The following is an 18,165-nucleotide window of genomic DNA, read 5'->3' as shown; positions in this document are numbered from 1 at the left end:
CATTTTGGCCGTTGGCTAAAGCGAAAGAATATCTCGAGGGGATACCCGAGACTGTAGCTTGATAACTATATCGGGTGAGTGACTTGGCGATGTGGGCCTGAATACATTGTTAGGGCCGGCTATTCACAAACACTTGCTGTCATGCCCAGACATGCTAACTGCCCACTGCCCATCCAACTAGCGGGGCTTCCCAATGACTTCTGTTACTTGCAGTGGTGCAGTGGCAAATTGACAGTAGGTCAAACGCTCCACGCGCGTGCGTGCGCGCATGCACAGTTTTTTTTGGCTGCTCTCGTCCTGCAGCTGAATACTATTGCCTCACAGCGCGGCCGTCAGCGCGCGGCCCAGAGAGCGCCGCTGGCTCTGCGGCTCTGCAGCTGCATGCTTCTCCGGGAGTCCGGTTGGATAATGCCATGTAAAAAGCGATTGCGCGTACTTCAGCCTCAGTGAGCGAGGTATAACGCCGTTATACCGAGTTATACCAGCACTGCACCACTGGTTACTTGCTAATGCTGACCTCATGGTCGTACTTGTGCGTCGCCTCTATGGAAGCTAGCGAGCTAGCTGAACAATGTACATAACAGACTCTAACGTGCTATCCGGATTCATCACTAGCTTACGCGCTAGCCTCGGGCTAGCTAGCGGGCTGCGTCTATCGTCTGCGCTGAGACATTCGAGACCCGTTAATATTTACGCACTTTGGTTGTTGTTGCTGTTTAAGTGTAATCGGTTCGCACAATTCAACGGTGATCGGGTCCTTAACTAACTTTTTGTATGCTTTTATTTTTATATCCAGGCTGTTTTGAGCTTTGGGCTCCGGTAGGAGAAGATCGGTTGAATATATATATAAACAATATATGATAACAGGTTGTGTCAGGTATGGCTTATTACCATCCCCGGGTTAATGAATGTGTTTAATTCTATTCTTACATAGGTTATGTCATTCCAGCCGTGGTGCCTGATCAGAGGGGCACTTACAGGTGTGCACTTTGACCATAACCCCCTTTTCCCCTTCTTATTATTGTCGTTGTTTAAATGATGTTTAAATGACATTTGTTTGCACAATTTACCTGGGATCCGATCCTACCTTAGACTATCTGCTGGTATGCTCTAATTTAATTTTTTTTTGAATTTTCCTTTATCCATTTGTGCTATAACATTGCGACGTTGATGCGCAGACTCGGAAATAGATGGTTGCAGGGTTGATGTTGAGTTGTTATATAATAATGACTATTTTTTTTTTTCCATTATAGTTATCTCATGTTAGGGCCAAGGCTCACGGTGGTTATATTTCGTATAGCATCGCGTCCCGCTCTGAGCCTTACGAGATACTTCCATCTCCTGTGATACCTAATGTATCTCCCACGAACAAAAAACACATGCACCCCACCTGTATGGGGCCCCGCCCCTTATGGTGGTACCACCCATATAACCATGACTCTGGTCATGAAACACCCTTCCTCTATTTTCGTCCCAGCGTACTGGATGCTTGCACCATACGAGCTAGCGGAATGAAAAGATTAAGGAAGATTAATAATGTTGAGGGCTTACCGGAGGATTGTGTTTCCCTGGATTCTCCGGAGCTTGTTTCGACGACGCAGACCTATGCTGGTGGTTCCTCGGCTGACGGCGACGGACCGAGGGGCAGCGTACAAGGTTTGGCTAACGGGTCGGCTTGTACAAAGGTGAGGTCTGTGTCAGTAGGCGTCAATGTCGGTGTTGGTCGTGCTGTGGAGTATGTTTCGGCACCAGGGCCGGGGCGGATTGGCGATCGTTCCACTGTAGTGGGCGATGTCTTGGCGATCCTGGAACATGCTGTTGACGCTAATGCTACTGCTACTGCTAATGCTAATGCTACTGCTGCTTCTTCTGCTAACGCTGATGTTGACGCTGGAATGTCTAATAATCCCCGCCGCGGGATTCCGCTTTTCCCTCCTCTTGCCACCTTCATTGATGAAGGTCAGTCGGTGGTGGGTGTGGGGGGGTTCGCTGAGATCTTGACTCAGTCGCAAGCTATAACTGCGGGGAGGATTCGGATGCTATCGACTTTGGTTGTTAGGCATCTTTGGTTGGAGCAGTCTCCTCTTGGGGAAGAGGATAGGTTTTCTCTCCTCACGACTCCTTTTTCCACAGATAGTCTTTTTGGGCGTTCTGTGGAGGCGCAGGCGGTTTTTGATTCGGGTCCTACACCGCCTCACGCTGTGCAGCCAGGGGTGGGAGCACGGTCTCGCCAACGACTGTGGCGAGATCCTCGACAGGCGGCCATGTTTCCCCCGCCAGTGGTGCCCTGGTTGGAGAATCGACAGGGTTTCGCAAGGCCGACAGTCTTGGCGGCCGAGGGATCGGCCATTTTGGGTGATTTCGGGGTTGGTAAACCACCCCGTCGTCATTTTGCCGCGAGCAGCCCGCTCCCCGTTCAGTCCTCTCTCTGGTATCCCCAGAAGCGGGGCTTTGAGCGTTCTCCTTTGGCTGCGGGCCGCGAACCTTCTTTGAAGCGTATGCGGCCCCATTCTTCACTTCTCATGGAGACAGGGGCTGACACCCAGTTGATGGCTGAGCCTGGGTCTGTCCGTGAGAATGTTCCGTCGTCGCGTGGTTCCTACACCGCAGGTTGTGGGTGGGTGGAACCTGGTGTTGCAGCTGCCACTAGCTCCAGTGGTCAGCAGGGGGACTCGGTGCCTCTTCTGTTGAATGCTCAGCAGGGGTTACCCCGGCTTCGCCCTCGCCAGGCGGGGTATCGCGCTGTTGCCTCCCACTCCCGTCAAACCGGCAGTGGTCTGCAAAGGAGAGGCTGGCGTGATTTGAGTGGTAGCAATATCACTGCAGGGCTTCGGCGTGTAGGAGCCCATGGGGTCCTCAGGCCTTGCGTGTCTGGCTGCGGAACGGCTCCTCAGCGTGTGCTGGAGGGGTGTTCAGGGGGTGAGTGTGTGTCCACAAGTTTGATGACCGCTCCTCCCGTATCAAACCGGCCCTTTCTGTCGGGGTCCCCCCTTGGGTGCTTTGCACGACGGGGGGGACCGGGCCAATTATCTGCTGTTCCTTGCGGCCCAGCGTCAGTTGACGGCGGGGGCGCTGTGGGATTATATTCACATATGGCGACGGGAATGTCCCTTGAATCGGTGGATGAGGAGAACGTTAGAGGCGGGGCTGGTTTTGCAGTTTGCGCGGCCCCATCCTCCGTTCTCAGGTTTGGTGCCGACCCTATTGTTAGGGTCGGGCGCGGTGACAGCCCTGGCCGACGAGATTCAATCTCTGTTGGCGAAGCAGGCCGTCGTTGTGGTCCCGAGAGAGGACGCAATGTCAGGCGTCTACTCCCGTTATTTTCTGGTGCCCAAGAAAACTGGGGGGGTCAGACCTATACTGAATCTGTCCATGTTCAATCGGTTGATTGTAGTGAGACCGTTCAGGATGTTGACCGTCCGACTCCTTCTGCTTGCTGTCAGGAGGGGGGACTGGTTCACCTCCATAGACCTGAAGGATGCGTATTTTCACATACCCATTTTCCCTCCTCACAGGAAGTTCCTACGGTTCCTGTTTCAGGGCGTAGCGTACGAGTACCACAGAATGCCGTTCGGTTATTCTCTGGCTCCCCGCACATTCACCAAGTGCGTGGCGGCTGCTCTGGGGCCTTTACGTCGTCGGGGGATACGAGTTCTGTTCTATCTCGACGACATTCTGCTCCTCAGCCGTTCAGAGGAGGTTGCCAGGTCTCATACTCGACTGGTGGTGGAATTCCTCACCAGCCTGGGTTTTGCTGTGAATTGGAAGAAGAGTACCCCTCTTCCCAGTCAACAGGTGGAGTACTTGGGCTTGACATTGAGGTCGAAGCCCATGCTTGCGACCCTCTCGGAGCAGCGTCGGGGGGATCTCCGTCACGCGCTCGGGGGTTTCCGTCTGGGTGGGACGGTTACGGCGCTGCAGGTGATGCGTCTGCTGGGCCTTATGTCGGCGGCCCACACGGTGGTTCCTCTTGGCCTCCCCTTTATGAGGCGGATACAGAGGTGGTTTCTCTCTTTGAGAATAGATCCGGTGTGGGGCAAAGGGAGACGGTTGACGGTTCCTTTGTCGATATGGGGGGATCTCGCCCACTGGGGGAGGCTGGGTATCCTCTCCGCTGGGGTCCCCATGGGCAGCAGTGGCTCCCACGTCACGGTTTTCACCGACGCCTGGTCTGGCGACAGGTTGGGGAGGGGCGTTTCGGACCCACGCAGTGGGGGGCAGCTGGACGGGTCATGCCGACCCAGCTGTCCTGCATATCAATGTGTTGGAGTTGAAGGCGGTCCTCCTGGTCCTCAAACGGCTCGGCCACCTGGTGGTAGGCGAACATGTTTTGATCAGGACGGACAATGTGACGGCGGCGGCGTATATCAACAGGCAGGGTGGGACTCGTTCCGCCCGCCTGCTCCGGGTGGCGCGCGAACTGTTGCTATGGGCATCCCGCAGGCTGCGCAGTCTGCGGGCGCTCCACGTTCCTGGTACGGAAAATGTGGCGGCGGATATAATGTCTCGGGGCGGTCCTCGTCGCGACGAGTGGGAACTCCGCCCCGACATAGTCAGACAGATCTGGGATCGGTTCGGGGAGGCCTCGGTAGATCTGTTTGCGTGCCGACGTTCTCACAAGTGCCCCTTGTGGTTCTCGCTCAGTCGAGCGGATCATCCCCCCTTGGGGGTGGATGCCTTCTCGACCTTTCTGTGGCCGCCCGGTCTTCTGTACGCCTTCCCTCCTGTACAGCTGTTGAGTCAGCTGTTGGAGCGGATACGGAGGGAGCGCAGGACGGTGATCCTGGTCGCGCCGGACCGGGGCACGTCAGTGTGGTTCCCGGTCTTAATCCAGCTTCTGGTCGCTCCTCCTTGGGTCATTCCGTGGTCAGCGACGGCCCTCTCGCAGCACAACGGAGTGCTTGTCCAGCCTCCGGTGTTGGGTCAACGCCTGGTGGTGTGGCTGGTGGGAGGGTGAGTCTGGAGAGGATGGATCCCGCAGTGGTTGATACCATCCGGTGTGCGCATGCTCCCTCCACTGTCGCGGTTTACGCGGGCAGGTGGCGTGCGTTCCAAGAATGGTGTAAGGGGGGGGGCTGGGACCCAGTCTCCTGCCCCCTGGATGCTGTTCTGGGTTATCTCCAGTCTCTCCTTGATAGTCTGTCGGCTTCGACAGTGAGGGTATATGCAGCAGCTATATCCTCCTATCATGAGGGATTTGAGGGGGATGTCTTGTTCAGCCACCCTCTTGTGAAGCGTTTCCTGCTTGGCGCTCGACGCGTTAAGTTGGTGCAACGCTCCTTGGCTCCGACTTGGGATCTTCAATTGGTCCTCGGTCGGTTGTCCTTGGCCCCGTTTGAGCCGCTCGAGCAGGCGCCGTTGGGACGGCTGTCTTTCAAGACCGCGTTCCTACTGGCTGTCACTTCCGCTAAACGCGTGGGTGAGCTCTGTGCTCTCTCGGTACGTCCAGAGTGCCTGTCTTTTCGGACCGATTGCGGTGCCACTCTGCGACCTAATCCTGCTTTCGTGCCTAAGAATATCCGGAGTTCCTTCCGCTCCCGGGATATTGTGGTTCAGGCTTTTCGTCCTCCTCCTCACACTAGTGAGTTAGATGCGGGCCTTCACCTGTCATGTCCAGTCCGTGCTTTGGGGTTTTACCTCAGCCGTACTCAGGACTTCAGGGTTACCGACCAGCTTTTTGTCTGTTACGGTGGGGCTCGTGCTGGTAAGGCACTGTCGAAGCAGCGCCTGTCCCATTGGTTGTGCGAGGGTATTGCCCTCTGCTACACGTTGGCTGGGCAGGATCCCCCTGGGGGCGTCAGGGCGCACTCCACTCGTGGGGTGGCTGCCTCTGCCGCTCTTCTGGGTGGGGCCTCGGTGGAGGACATCTGTGCTGCAGCTTCATGGTCCTCACCGGGCCCCTTTGTAAGGTTTTACCTCATGGACATGACCGGGGGTTCTGTCTCCCAGGCGGTTCTGGGGTCTGTGGCCTTTCCTGCTTCCCGTCCTTTGGTCGGGTAGCAGGAGTGTATGGGTATGGGCCGCAGTGTGTTGAGTCACACGTGGTTCCGCCTGTACGGTGTGTTCAAGGGGTTCTGGCTCCCTCTTGTTCGCATTCAGGTGGAGTTGACTGCGCCCCCCCTTCGTTAGGAAGGATGGGGTGACAGGGCTCCCCGCACCCCTTGATGTGGGCTTACGGGTCCTCAGGGGGTACATCTGTCGGGTCTCGCGCCCGCTCTTCCCCATTATCTCGTAAGGCTCAGAGCGGGACGCGATGCTATACGAAATATAACGATAGGTTATGTAGATAACCTAGTTATATTAGTATAGGCTAAGCGTCCCGCTCTGCGCGCCCTGAGTTCCCTCTTGAGGGGTCTTTTCCTGGGACGGGTTTTTGGCGAGGAAGGGTGTTTCATGACCAGAGTCATGGTTATATGGGTGGTACCACCATAAGGGGCGGGGCCCCATACAGGTGGGGTGCATGTGTTTTTTGTTCGTGGGAGATACATTAGGTATCACAGGAGATGGAAGTATCTCGTAAGGCTCAGAGCGGGACGCTTAGCCTATACTAATATAACTAGGTTATCTACATAACCTATCGTTTTCGACCGATATCTTTATTGAAACAATATATGATAACAGGTTGTGTCAGGTATAGCTTATTACCATCCCCGGGTTAATGAATGTGTTTAATTCTATTCTTACATAGGTTATGTCATTTCAGCCGCTGTGCCTGATCAGAGGGGCTGTTACAGGTGTGCACTTTGACCATAACCCCCTTTTTTCCCTTTCTTATTATTGTCGTTGTTTAAATGACATCTGTTTGCACAATTTACCTGTGACCCGATCCTGCCTTAGACTATCGGCTGGTATGCTTTCTTCAACTAATCATATGATGGGGTTGCGTAAATGTGAATCTGCACTATTACATTGAGGGATTAGTCATGTTGTGTTACGAGATTAGGCAAGGTCTGCAAGCATACACTCAGTCGTAGGAGGTTCTATTAGCCTGACGCTCCACATGCAGGTAGAAACTGGTGGTATTTCCATTGCTTGAACAAAGTAAATGTGTCCCACAACGCTGTTGTGTTAGTTGCAGTAATACTCGTACACACACGTTCCACGGCCTGGCCGTTACTCTCTGTCAGCGTTGCTATGTATGACATAGAAAGCGGGTGTAGGATTCACACACATACGACTTGTTTTGTTATAAATCCTGTTCACATTTGTGGGTAGCGGGCATTGTATTAGCTTACGCTATACATTGGCATTCTACCGAAGGTTTCAAAATGCTACAGTTGTTATTGTGTGTAGGGAAAAAGGGTTTTTTGTGAGGGGGTGTCGAATAAACCCCTCCTTTCCACTTGGTTGGTTTAGGAGATTTTTTCTCATTCTGCTGAGCCAGTCAGGGCCGAGTCGTTCGAACGTCTTGGCAGGGAGGGGGGGGGTTGTCCTGACGTGACTCCTATTACAAACAGGAGCCGTGTACAGGGTTTCCCCCCGTCATAGCAATGTTGCTATGGCGACGGCTTCCGTGAGTTAAGACCTTTACGTAAGGTTGTGGTGTTAAGGTGTCGAGTTAGAGCGTAGGGCTTGCGGGTCTGCTACGCTCGATTTATGTGTAAACTTGAGTCAGTTGGTCACGTGACTCACAGTTGGCATGTCTTTTTCATAACTACGACTCATGTGGGAAGGCTTCTGGGAAAGTTCGGTCTTTACTCTCTGACAAAAGAAGTGACTGGATGTAAAAAATGAACAGTTTTTTACTCCCAGCTGTGCAGTTGGGTTCATACGGTTGATGCTTCTTCTTTATTATTATAAAGAGTTGGATGAATCTATATGAATTGGAAATGGGGGACCCTGATGGAAACAAGACTAACGTCTTTCTCAGGTCTGCATCCCCTTAACAATTGTATGTATTGAGCCGTACTGTATTGTACCCATTCTGCAATCTGTTAAATAAAGTTTTCATTCATTCATTCATGGAGTTGGTTGCATCCCGCCCCTCTTGTCGTTCCCCTGGGCGCCTTGGGGATTCAATAAGATGGTCTACATAGCCTATTATTGATGTGGATATGCCCGACGCACACATAGTGCTAGCTCGGGATGTTCTGCTGGACATTAAGCAACTGACTGGCGCGCCTTGGTTGCTTGGGGTTAAAACAGCGTTTTTATAAAGCAATTGGGATGGGGGTTTTCCTCTTCCGACGACCTGTGTGGTTGTCGACGGGTTCTCGTTCATATCAGGGGATGATAACGGAATGGATCTGGACATATGTAGAAGGGTCTCACGCCCTGGGGGTGGGCCACCGGGCGCGGTTCGCACCGAACGTCTGGGTGGCGCCTTCTTTTCATGTTTAAGATCAACACGCATATCTGCCCCTTCTCCTGGAGTTGGCATGTCGGCGTAGTTAGGGCACGGGACTGGTTCTGGTCACGCTGGTCCGGATCAGTTAAACCCGTTGTCCGCCGGGGATGCAGATCTGCTGTTCTGGTACCCTGAGGGACTTGGGCTTTTTTCAGGGGGAAAAATGCTAGGTCGGTCCGGGTGTCACAGGGTTAAGCGCTATGGAGCCCTTGTTGGGTGCATTGTATTCTACACTGTCGTAATGGCTTACGGCCGTGCTAGCCTGTACACGCTCGATCTCGTCGGATCTCGGCCGTCACGCAGGTTGGTCTTGGTTAGTACTTGGTTGGGTGACCTCCTGGGAATACCAAGTACGGGGTGTTGGGGCTGGTTTTCCATTCTTGCGCTCTTCTCTTACGCATGGCGAAGAGGGGCCTGTTGGAGTGGTCTTTGACCTCCTCAGGGGACCCTGTGCTCCCCGTATCACCGGGCCCGGTCCGAAGTAATGTTTTCGTTGACCCGTAGGCCCGGGATAACCCTGTTGGAAACTGGAACACGGGTACTGCGGCAGTGCCGCAGGTATGTTTTGGAGTTTTTTTCCTGAGGGGTTATGGGACCAACCACCGCATAGGGTAACGACTAGGTGGTTGGTTCTCTGGTGTGTTGGAGCAGTGTCAACTCCCGGGTTAACCGGTTGAGGGTGCCCCTGCACGTTCATGACGTCTGCCAATCGTGTCAGCCTTCTCTGCCTCAACCCCTCTGGGTGGGGGTTTTTAAATGGAGGCTTGGTCATGCAACAACGCCAGCATGCGCCCATTCCGCCGGGGCGGCTGTGTTCAGCTGTCCCCTCTGGCGCCTGTCTCGTCCGCAGTCTCCAGGCTCGGGTTAACAGCCTGTTGCCTGGTTTTCCCCGGTGCGCTGCCTGCTTCCGTTGGTTAAGCTTTTTTGTGTGCTTACGGCCATGCTGTCTGCCTGTTCTGCAGGGTCAGTGTGCCAGGCGGTGTACTATTGGGGGGACAGGGCCCGCTCGGCTGAGGGGCCTTTGTCCGAATACGCTGGCGATGTGTGGGGTCTTGATGCTGGCATCATGGACTTCTCCGGGCCCCCGTTCCAGGGGGTCCAGTCCCTTTGATGGGTCTGGGCCTTCCTTCGCGCTCCGCTGCTACGGCCTTGCCACGGGGGTTGGGTTTGCCCTTGACCCCGTGTTTCTGGGGGCAGTAACGAGGTTGTTCACTCCGTTCGTTCCCGGGTGGCATGCGGGTTGTGCGTGTGTGTAGTCGTGGGGTCAGGCCACGGCTGCTCACCCTGTGCGTTGAGTTGCTTGAGTGCCTCTTCGCACGGTCGGGTCCGTCGCCCTTCCGGGAAACCTCTAATAGGGGGGGTGCCCTCCATTAGGGGGGGTCGGGGGGCTCGGCCCTCCCTGTTCTGATGGTCGTGGGGGGCTTTCAGCGGGGTGTATTTGTCGGCCGGTGGCTCCGCTCGGCCTCCCTATGTGCATGAGTGATGCCGAGCGGATCCCCTAATGATACAGAACGTTAGGTTATGACTATAACCAAGTTCTGTTAATTAGGGGTGACGCTCGGCATCCGACGCCGCTGCAGCCCTTGACCTCACCTTGTGGTGAAAGCTTGGGAAGGAGGAGAGCAGGTGACCACACACCTGCTTATGAAGGTAAGCTAACGAGGGGTGTGGTCAGACGAATACTGGTATTAAAGGTACATTTGTGGAATTTTATTCAGTGCGCGTGCACGTGCGAGGACAGTGCATGAGTGATGCCGAGCGTCACCCCTAATTAACAGAACTTGGTTATAGTCATAACCTAACGGTATATTGATGGGCATAACCAATGGCAGGGAATGTGTTAAAGAGTTAACGTGTCAAAATGCAGCAAATCAAATCACTTTCCTTTGATTTCTGGCATGTTAGGACGTGTTTCTTGGTATCAAATGTTGGTGTCGGGGAAATTCTGATAATATTTTGGCTTGGTATCGGACCAGTATCGGTGTAATCCCTAGACGTGTGCCACAGTGCAGGCTCTGCATCTCTCTGAATGCCATTCTAGTGTTGTTGAAGTTTCTATTGAGAGAGCGATGATGATACCATGTCCCTGCAAGCTGTCAAACTGCATTAACCCTTTCACTACCACACTACCAGAAGGTTAACCCGTTCACTGCCACACGTCAAAGGGTTAACTCTTTCACTACCACACTACAGAAGGTTAAGCCTTTCAGTGGTCAGTGAAAGGGTTAACCTTCTGTAGTGTGATAGTGAAAGGGTTAAGTAGGGATGCAGCGATACTGGTGCCAGACTAAACCACTAACTATATTAGAGATTTGTTTTCATTTTGTGGGATATCTGTCTGTCTGATGTCGTGTACCACCATGAACAGCAGTGGAGAGTAACCCAGGGTGCTTTTACTTTACTTGGGTATTGTCATTTTAGGGAAACGTTGTAATTTCACTCCACTGCATTTCAAAAGAAAATATTGTACTTTTTACTCCACTACATTCATCTGAACTGTTACCAGTTACTTTGAAGTCGTAGTAGTAGTGCTCGAGTAATTGTTTAGGGAAATACCTTTTTAGAACACATCTTAAAGCACATGGCGGCAGCAATAACAAGATATTGCACGGAGTCACACACACAACCGATTGTGCTGCACAGACATGACGATGCACAGCAATCTACCAAATGCTTAATGCGTATATCGTCAGTCAAAACAGTTGGTTACCATGTGTGAAATAATTACATGACCTCCACTCTTGTCTGCAACAGGTCTCTCCCGCTCATGGAACGGCATGTCCATATCAATACTAGTCTATGAACGCTACGCAAAGTGGGCAACATGTTGTTGGCACAATTTGGACAAACACAAATGGCTGTTTTTATCTTTTAGATAACGCTAAGATAGCTTTCAACGCAACAACGTTTTTGCAGTATGCTCCACAGCTGACAAACGAGCACTTTTGGTGATAAACGATTAAAAAAAATCTAGCACCCTCAAAAACCACTTGAGTTCAGTTGAAATGGTGAGTAGTCTGGTAATCGAGTAAGCACCAAAAGAAAAAACACATTCGGAAAAACTCAAGTTTTGCTCAGGATAACAGTTTCAAGTAGTAACAATTTTCTACTGAACCTACAACCCCATTCATTATTATTACTTAATTTCCCGATGGAAGCCACATGGACACCTGCAAGGACCTCTGAGGGACACTTTTATGTTTGTCAGAACGGACATGAATTAAACCACTGTTCGTAATTCTGCCTAAAGATAATATGACTATTATTTCAAGATAATAAAGTATCTATAATGAGTCAATAGATAAAAAGCAGTAATGGAATGTAGGTTGCCCAACCTACTCATGTACAGTAGGCATCCACACTACACAATGCAACATTACTTACTATGGACTGTATTGATCTATTTATGACGTGAAATAAATCTCGTACCGGGCCAATTGTGGGCCACGGTGTGCTACCTCACTGAGTATTAAAGATTTGAGCAGAAGCGCGTGCACGCACATGCACGCGCTCGCGAGAACGCGCTGCTCGACTCGGCTCGTTGTGTTTACCTGCCTCCCGGGCCCCGGCGCTACCTTGCATTATCATAACAATAGCCGCTATAGGCTGGTGTCTTCAACCACGCAGGACTCTTTGTGATGTAAATATGGAACATCCCAAGTTGCCGCTGCCCACAGAGTGCACCGCCGTCCAAAGGTGAACGACGGCGAACGAAGGGCCAAATCAAAACAGCTGTCAATTCCGAATTGACAACTGTTTTGATTCAACCCCCCACCCACCACCACTCACCCCCGGACAACAACACACTCTGCAAACAGCAGCAACCCGGGACATTCCATATCTACATCACAAACTTTGGGACTGAGTAGATAATTAATTAATCTTCTCTTTATTTTTATTATTTATATTAAAACTGAATCAAACCATAAACAAGGTTGCCTGTTGGGATGTTAGATCCTAATGTGAAAAACTGATTTTATATGTCTGCACTTTATGTGCTCATTTTATGCCTGTCTTAATTCTGTTGTGAAGCACTTTGAGCTACGGTTTCTGTATGAAAGGCTATACAAACAAAGTGTATTATTGTGCGCGAGGGAACATATGCGCATGCGCGCGCGGCCGCGCGCGCGCGTGCGCACGGCGTCATTATCCTGCGTGCCGGCTCAGTCCATAATAACAACGCAACACTGCTTAAGAGGTTAATATGCACTCGATTTAAAAGAGGTCCCTCTCCAGATTTGCATTTATTTGAGGTATAATTTCAGATAAAATCTTAATCAACTACAGTAGTCAGGGAATTCTTTATTTAATCGAGAACAGCCTTGCAAGAAAGCACACAGGTCCGCTCACTCACACCTGAATAAAGACTTGTTTAGGTCTTACCTTCACTAAACACCTGAATAAAGACTTGTTTAGGTTTTACCTTCACTAAACACCTGAATAAAGACTTGTTTAGGTTTTACCTTCACTAAACACCTGAATAAAGACTTGTTTAGGTCTTACCTTCACTAAACACCTGAATACAGACTTGTTTAGGTCTTACCTTCACTAAACACCTGAATAAAGACTTGTTTAGGTCTTACCTTCACTAAACACCTGAATAAAGACTTGTTTAGGTCTTACCTTCACTAAACACCTGAATAAAGACTTGTTTAGGTTTTACCTTCACTAAACACCCGAATAAAGACTTGTTTAGGTCTTACCTTCACTAAACACCCGAATAAAGACTTGTTTAGGTCTTACCTTCACTAAACACCTGAATAAAGACTTGTTTAGGTTTTACCTTCACTAAACACCTGAATAAAGACTTGTTTAAGTCTTACCTTCACTAAACACCTGAATAAAGACTTGTTTAGGTTTTACCTTCACTAAACACCTGAATAAAGACTTGTTTAGGTTTTACCTTCACTAAACACCTGAATAAAGACTTGTTTAGGTCTTACCTTCACTAAACACCTGAATAAAGACTTGTTTAGGTCGTACCTTCACTAAACACCTGAATAAAGACTTGTTTAGGTCTTACCTTCACTAAACACCTGAATAAAGACTTGTTTAGGTTTTACCTTCACTAAACACCTGAATAAAGACTCGTTTAGGTTTTACCTTCACTAAACACCTGAATAAAGACTTGTTTAGGTTTTACCTTCACTAAACACCTGAATACAGACTTGTTTAGGTCTTACCTTCACTAAACACCTGAATAAAGACTCGTTTAGGTTTTACCTTCACTAAACACCTGAATAAAGACTTGTTTAGGTTTTACCTTCACTAAACACCTGAATAAAGACTTGTTTAGGTCTTACCTTCACTAAACACCTGAATAAAGACTTGTTTAGGTCTTACCTTCACTAAACACCTGAATAAAGACTTGTTTAGGTCTTACCTTCACTAAACACCTGAATAAAGACTCGTTTAGGTTGTACCTTCACTAAACACCTGAATAAAGACTTGTTTAGGTCTTGTCTTACCTTCACTAAACACCTGAATAAAGACTTGTTCAGGTTGTACCTTCACTAAACACCTGAATCAAGACTTTTTTAGGTTTTACCTTCACTAAACACCTGAATAAAGACTTGTTTAGGTTGTACCTAGGGATGGGAATTGATAAGATTTTATCGATACGATTCCATTATCGATTCTGCTTATCTGTGAGGATTCGCCTGTTCCCTGAACCTTCCCTGTCTACTCTCCTTCACCAGCCCCCACCCTTGCGATGATTTACTCTCCTCTACTCTTCACCAGCCCCCACCCTTGGACTACCTTTCGCAGCTGTCATAGTTTATGATTAGCGCCCCAGAGGGCTTTAAATACCTGGACCTCCCCTCCAGTCCTTGTCGGGTCGTTCTGTGTTCTGGACTCTGTGTTCGTTCTGTATCTGTATCTATGTTCACTCTGTGTTCATGGAGTTCTGTACGGTTACCATCCTGTACGTTACCATCTCCTGCCGCGTCTCCGGCGTGAGACGACGTGCCAGCCATCACCACCTGTCGCCGTTTGCCTGGAGTGGGACACCGTCTTCGCTCTCTAATTCTCTACGGGAGGTTTTCCAGTGTTCCCACTCCAGACGTCAAGCCGGCGCGCATCGCTCCCTATTTCCACGGGAGGATGCGTCTCTTCGCCTCGGTCCCCTGGGACCCCTGTGTTCTGCGCTGCCCGTCTGCAGCATCCGAGGAAGATCTCCGTGCCCGGCCTGGAGTGGTGTTCCCACTCCAGACGTCAAGCCGGCACGCATTGCTCCCTATTTCCACGGGAGGATGCGTCTCTTCGCCCCGGTCCCCTGGGACCCCTTTGTTCTGCGCTGCCCGTCTGCAGCACCTGAGGAGGAGGAAGAGGATCTCCGTGCCTGGAGTGGGACACCGTCTTCGCTCTCTAATTCTCTACGGGAGGTTTTCCAGTGTTCCCACTCCAGACGTCAAGCCGGCGCGTCATCGTTCCCTATTTCCACGGAAGGATGGCGCCTCTTCCCCCCGGCCTCCGCTGTCGGGCCCCTGTCTCCGTACCAGGCCCCCGCCGTCGGGCCCCTGTTCCCGTGCCAGGCCTCCGCCGTCGGGCCCCTGTTCCCGTGCCAGGCCTCCACCGTCGGGCCCCTGTTCCCGTGCCAGGCCTCCGCCGTCGGAACCCTGTCCTCAACCCTGTAAGCAGCTCTGGCCCTCGCCCTGTCCAAGGCCTTAACCCTGTTCTCTGTCCCTGTCTCCAGCCCGCCTCTCCGGGCCTCTGTCCCTGTCCCCCTCTCCAGTGCCCCTGGTCCTGGTCCTTGACATTTAGCCCTGGCCCTGTCCCTTAGCCTTAGTCCCTTAGCCTGCTCGCCTCTTAAAGACACAGTGCCGCATTTTCCATATTTCCTTTACTCTAGTGTTTTTGTGTTCTTCCTTAAAGGGACTGTGCCGCTTTTTGTTATGTAAGAAATAAATGCCCTGTTTTGGCTTACTTTCATACCTGTCTTGTGTTGTGCGATTGGGGTCGGTTACAAACCATAACATTATCGATGCGATTCTTTATCGGTTCCCTTGTCGATTCCTGCTACATTTATCATTTTAATAAATAAATTGGAAATGCAACAGAACTAAGCTGGTTAGAATAACAACATGCAACTTGACATTTCTGATTGTCATTTATTGTTGAGCCCCCATGTCAGAAAAATACAAACACTGTAAAAAATAAATTAACTATACACTTAAATAAAATAATGTATTTGAGAACTAATTTAATCTATTGAACTGTAGTTGCATTCAACAGGTCGTTATTGCAAAAGAGAATTCGTTAGCAATAACCTACCTGTATAAATAAAGGTTAAAAGTAAAAACATAACTGACACATAAGTAACATCTAGGAAAGCAATTCACCTACCACAATTCCGAGGCTTCTACCTCCTCTGATGTTGCGCGCGCGCGCGCACACACACACACACACACACACAGAGAGACGGCTCCCTCCCCCCCACCCGTGCCAGCTCAGTGTTCTCTCTGTCTCTCTCTGCAATGAGCATGGCTATTTAGCTAGCGGCTAACATTACTTTACCATGTAAATGAATGACTAGGATGCAAAGCACTTTCAGTTTTCACTGCACACACAAAACGGTCGCAATATCGAGCCCTTTAGGTTTTCCTAGTTCCTAGTCAATGAATCAAATATTCTGCTATGGCTGTATGCGTGGCGCTAACGTTATTGTTTTTAAATGCGCAACTGTCGGAAAAACATGGCATCGATAAGAGGAATCGATAGTCACAGAGGCATGCGATTCCAGGAATTGGACAATTAGGAACCGGTTCCCAATCGATTCCGATTCTCGATTCCCATCCCTAGTTGTACCTTCACTCAACACCTGAATCAAGACTTGTTTAGGTTTTACCTTCACTCAAACACCTGAATCAAGACTTGTTTAGGTCTTACCTTCACTCAAAACACACGAATAAAGACTTGTTTAGGTTTTACCTTCACTCAAAACACATGAATAAAGACTTGTTTAGGTTTTACCTGGACACGGAACACCACTTTTCTGTTGAGGCTGCACTGTTTTTCTTTTCCTTGGGACATACAAAGGTGACATGCCCCCTACAATGTGTGTGTGGTCCATCGTAGGATTGGCAGGACACCTCTCAGATCACCACTGTAAAACAGAACAGATACGATTATCTGATGTATACACACTAACTGAAACCATTGTTCAATGATAAATAATAAAAGGTGTTAGGATCTACACACACAGCCTAGAAGACGAACTAGTATAAAGCATAACAGGTTTTGTTTCCACCGTGCTCATCATTTTTGCCATGTAAGGTCTTGAAGGCCACTGGGCATTGTTTAGATTTAAAAAAAAATAAAAATAAAAATATGATATGTGTGTGTGTGTCAACCCCAGCCTTCCAACCCCCCACAGAGCAGAAGGTGTATTGATTGATTGAAAACTTTATTAACAGATGGCAGAATGGGTACAGTACAGCTCAATACATACAATTGTTAAGGGGATGCAGACCAGAGAAAGACTTTCGTCTTGTTTACATCAGGGTCCCCCATTTTATTACGACTACACGAACACATCGGTGCTTTATATCTCAGTGAAGCACAATCCTACTCGGGCAGCTAAGCTACTGTAGCCCCGGAGGAGGAGTGCAGGACGGGCTCCAGGCAGCAGCAGCAGCAGCAGCACAGCCACCACCATTGTCCGCGGAGGAGGAGGACGAGGAGCCGCACAGAAAAAAGGGGTCGCTTTCTCTGCCTTCTTCTTCTTCACACGCCGCTACTACGAACGCAGTTACAAACGTAACCGACATGGAAGCGGTTGCGCCGAGTTACACTACAATGTCGTTTTGTTTATTAAGGCGTAATAACGAATGTCTGGCAGAGAGAGAGACCATACCGTCCGCACAATCCTCCTCCCTGCGACGTTAGCCTCCATACCCTCCCTGGTAGCTCACCATCACCAGCCGCCCGGCAGCGACAACAACAACACATAGCATCCCGAGCAGAGCGGCAGCAGCAGCAGCTAAACCACGGGCCTAGTAGTCGGTGGTGGTGGTGGTGGTGGGGGGGGATCAACCCGGACAATCACTACTAATAATCGTTGTGGAAATCTACGTGTGGAACCACCGCATACATACATTACATACACACACAAACACCATCATAAATTCACCATATTATTGCATATAATACCCCCTTCGACGAGATGATTACTTCATTTGCGGAACGCCCTCCCTGCGTCGAGAACAAATAAGGATCGCATCTCATTCAGCACCGCTGGAAAAGGGGGCGGGTCCTCATCCTCCCTGCGCGAGCCAGCGCGAACAGGTTCTGGCGGCGTCTATTTTTTTTACCAACGGATTTCCAGTTCCGCGTTCGCGTTTTGCGATCTGATTGGCCACTGATGTTTCTGGTGCGATCTGATTGGCCACTGACGTTTCTGGTCATGTGACATGTGCGCCCAATCGCGTGACGTCTGTGTCTTTGCCCATTTCCGCCTCGAACGGCACGCAAACCATTGATTGATTGAATTGATTGATTGATTGAAAAGTTTATTAACAGATTGCAGAATGGGTACAGTACAGTACAGCTCAATACATACAATTGTTAAGGGGATGCAGACCAGAGAAAGACTTTCGTCTAGTTTACATCAGGGTCCCCCATTTTCAATTCATCATAACATATATGCAGGCATGCGTTGTTCATGGGACGGGGTAGCACGGTGTGCAAGCTCACTCGCTATTTGCATATCAATAGCGCCGGTCGTCAGGTGTGTTAAATACGTTCTCAGACACATTCACACCTAACTTGTTGTGAAGACGTGTTACATTCCATTCGTAGAGGCAATTAGGCACTGT

At 50.1% G+C, this 18,165-nt stretch overlaps 1 protein-coding gene across 1 annotated transcript in view; it reads right to left on the bottom strand.

The window, feature by feature from the left end:
- Positions 1–17,536, bottom strand: part of znf512 (zinc finger protein 512) — a gene marked incomplete at its 3' end in the record, with an annotated part of 49,812 nt that extends 32,276 nt beyond the window's left edge. The window contains exons 1-2 of the mRNA XM_084314181.1: positions 17,263–17,536; positions 16,322–16,454 (exon numbers count right to left, since the gene is read on the bottom strand). Of these exons, the coding sequence (XP_084170307.1) occupies positions 16,322–16,421 (100 nt within the window). The 5' untranslated portion in view covers positions 16,422–16,454; positions 17,263–17,536. The remainder of the gene's footprint in view (positions 1–16,321; positions 16,455–17,262) is intronic.
- Positions 17,537–18,165: the final 629 nt, after the last annotated feature.

This window comes from Notolepis coatsorum (genome assembly GCF_963971535.1).
Source record: "Notolepis coatsorum genome assembly, chromosome: 5".
In the NCBI taxonomy this organism is placed as follows: Eukaryota; Metazoa; Chordata; class Actinopteri; order Aulopiformes; family Paralepididae; genus Notolepis; species Notolepis coatsorum.
This window is presented reverse-complemented; position numbering and strand designations above follow the sequence as displayed.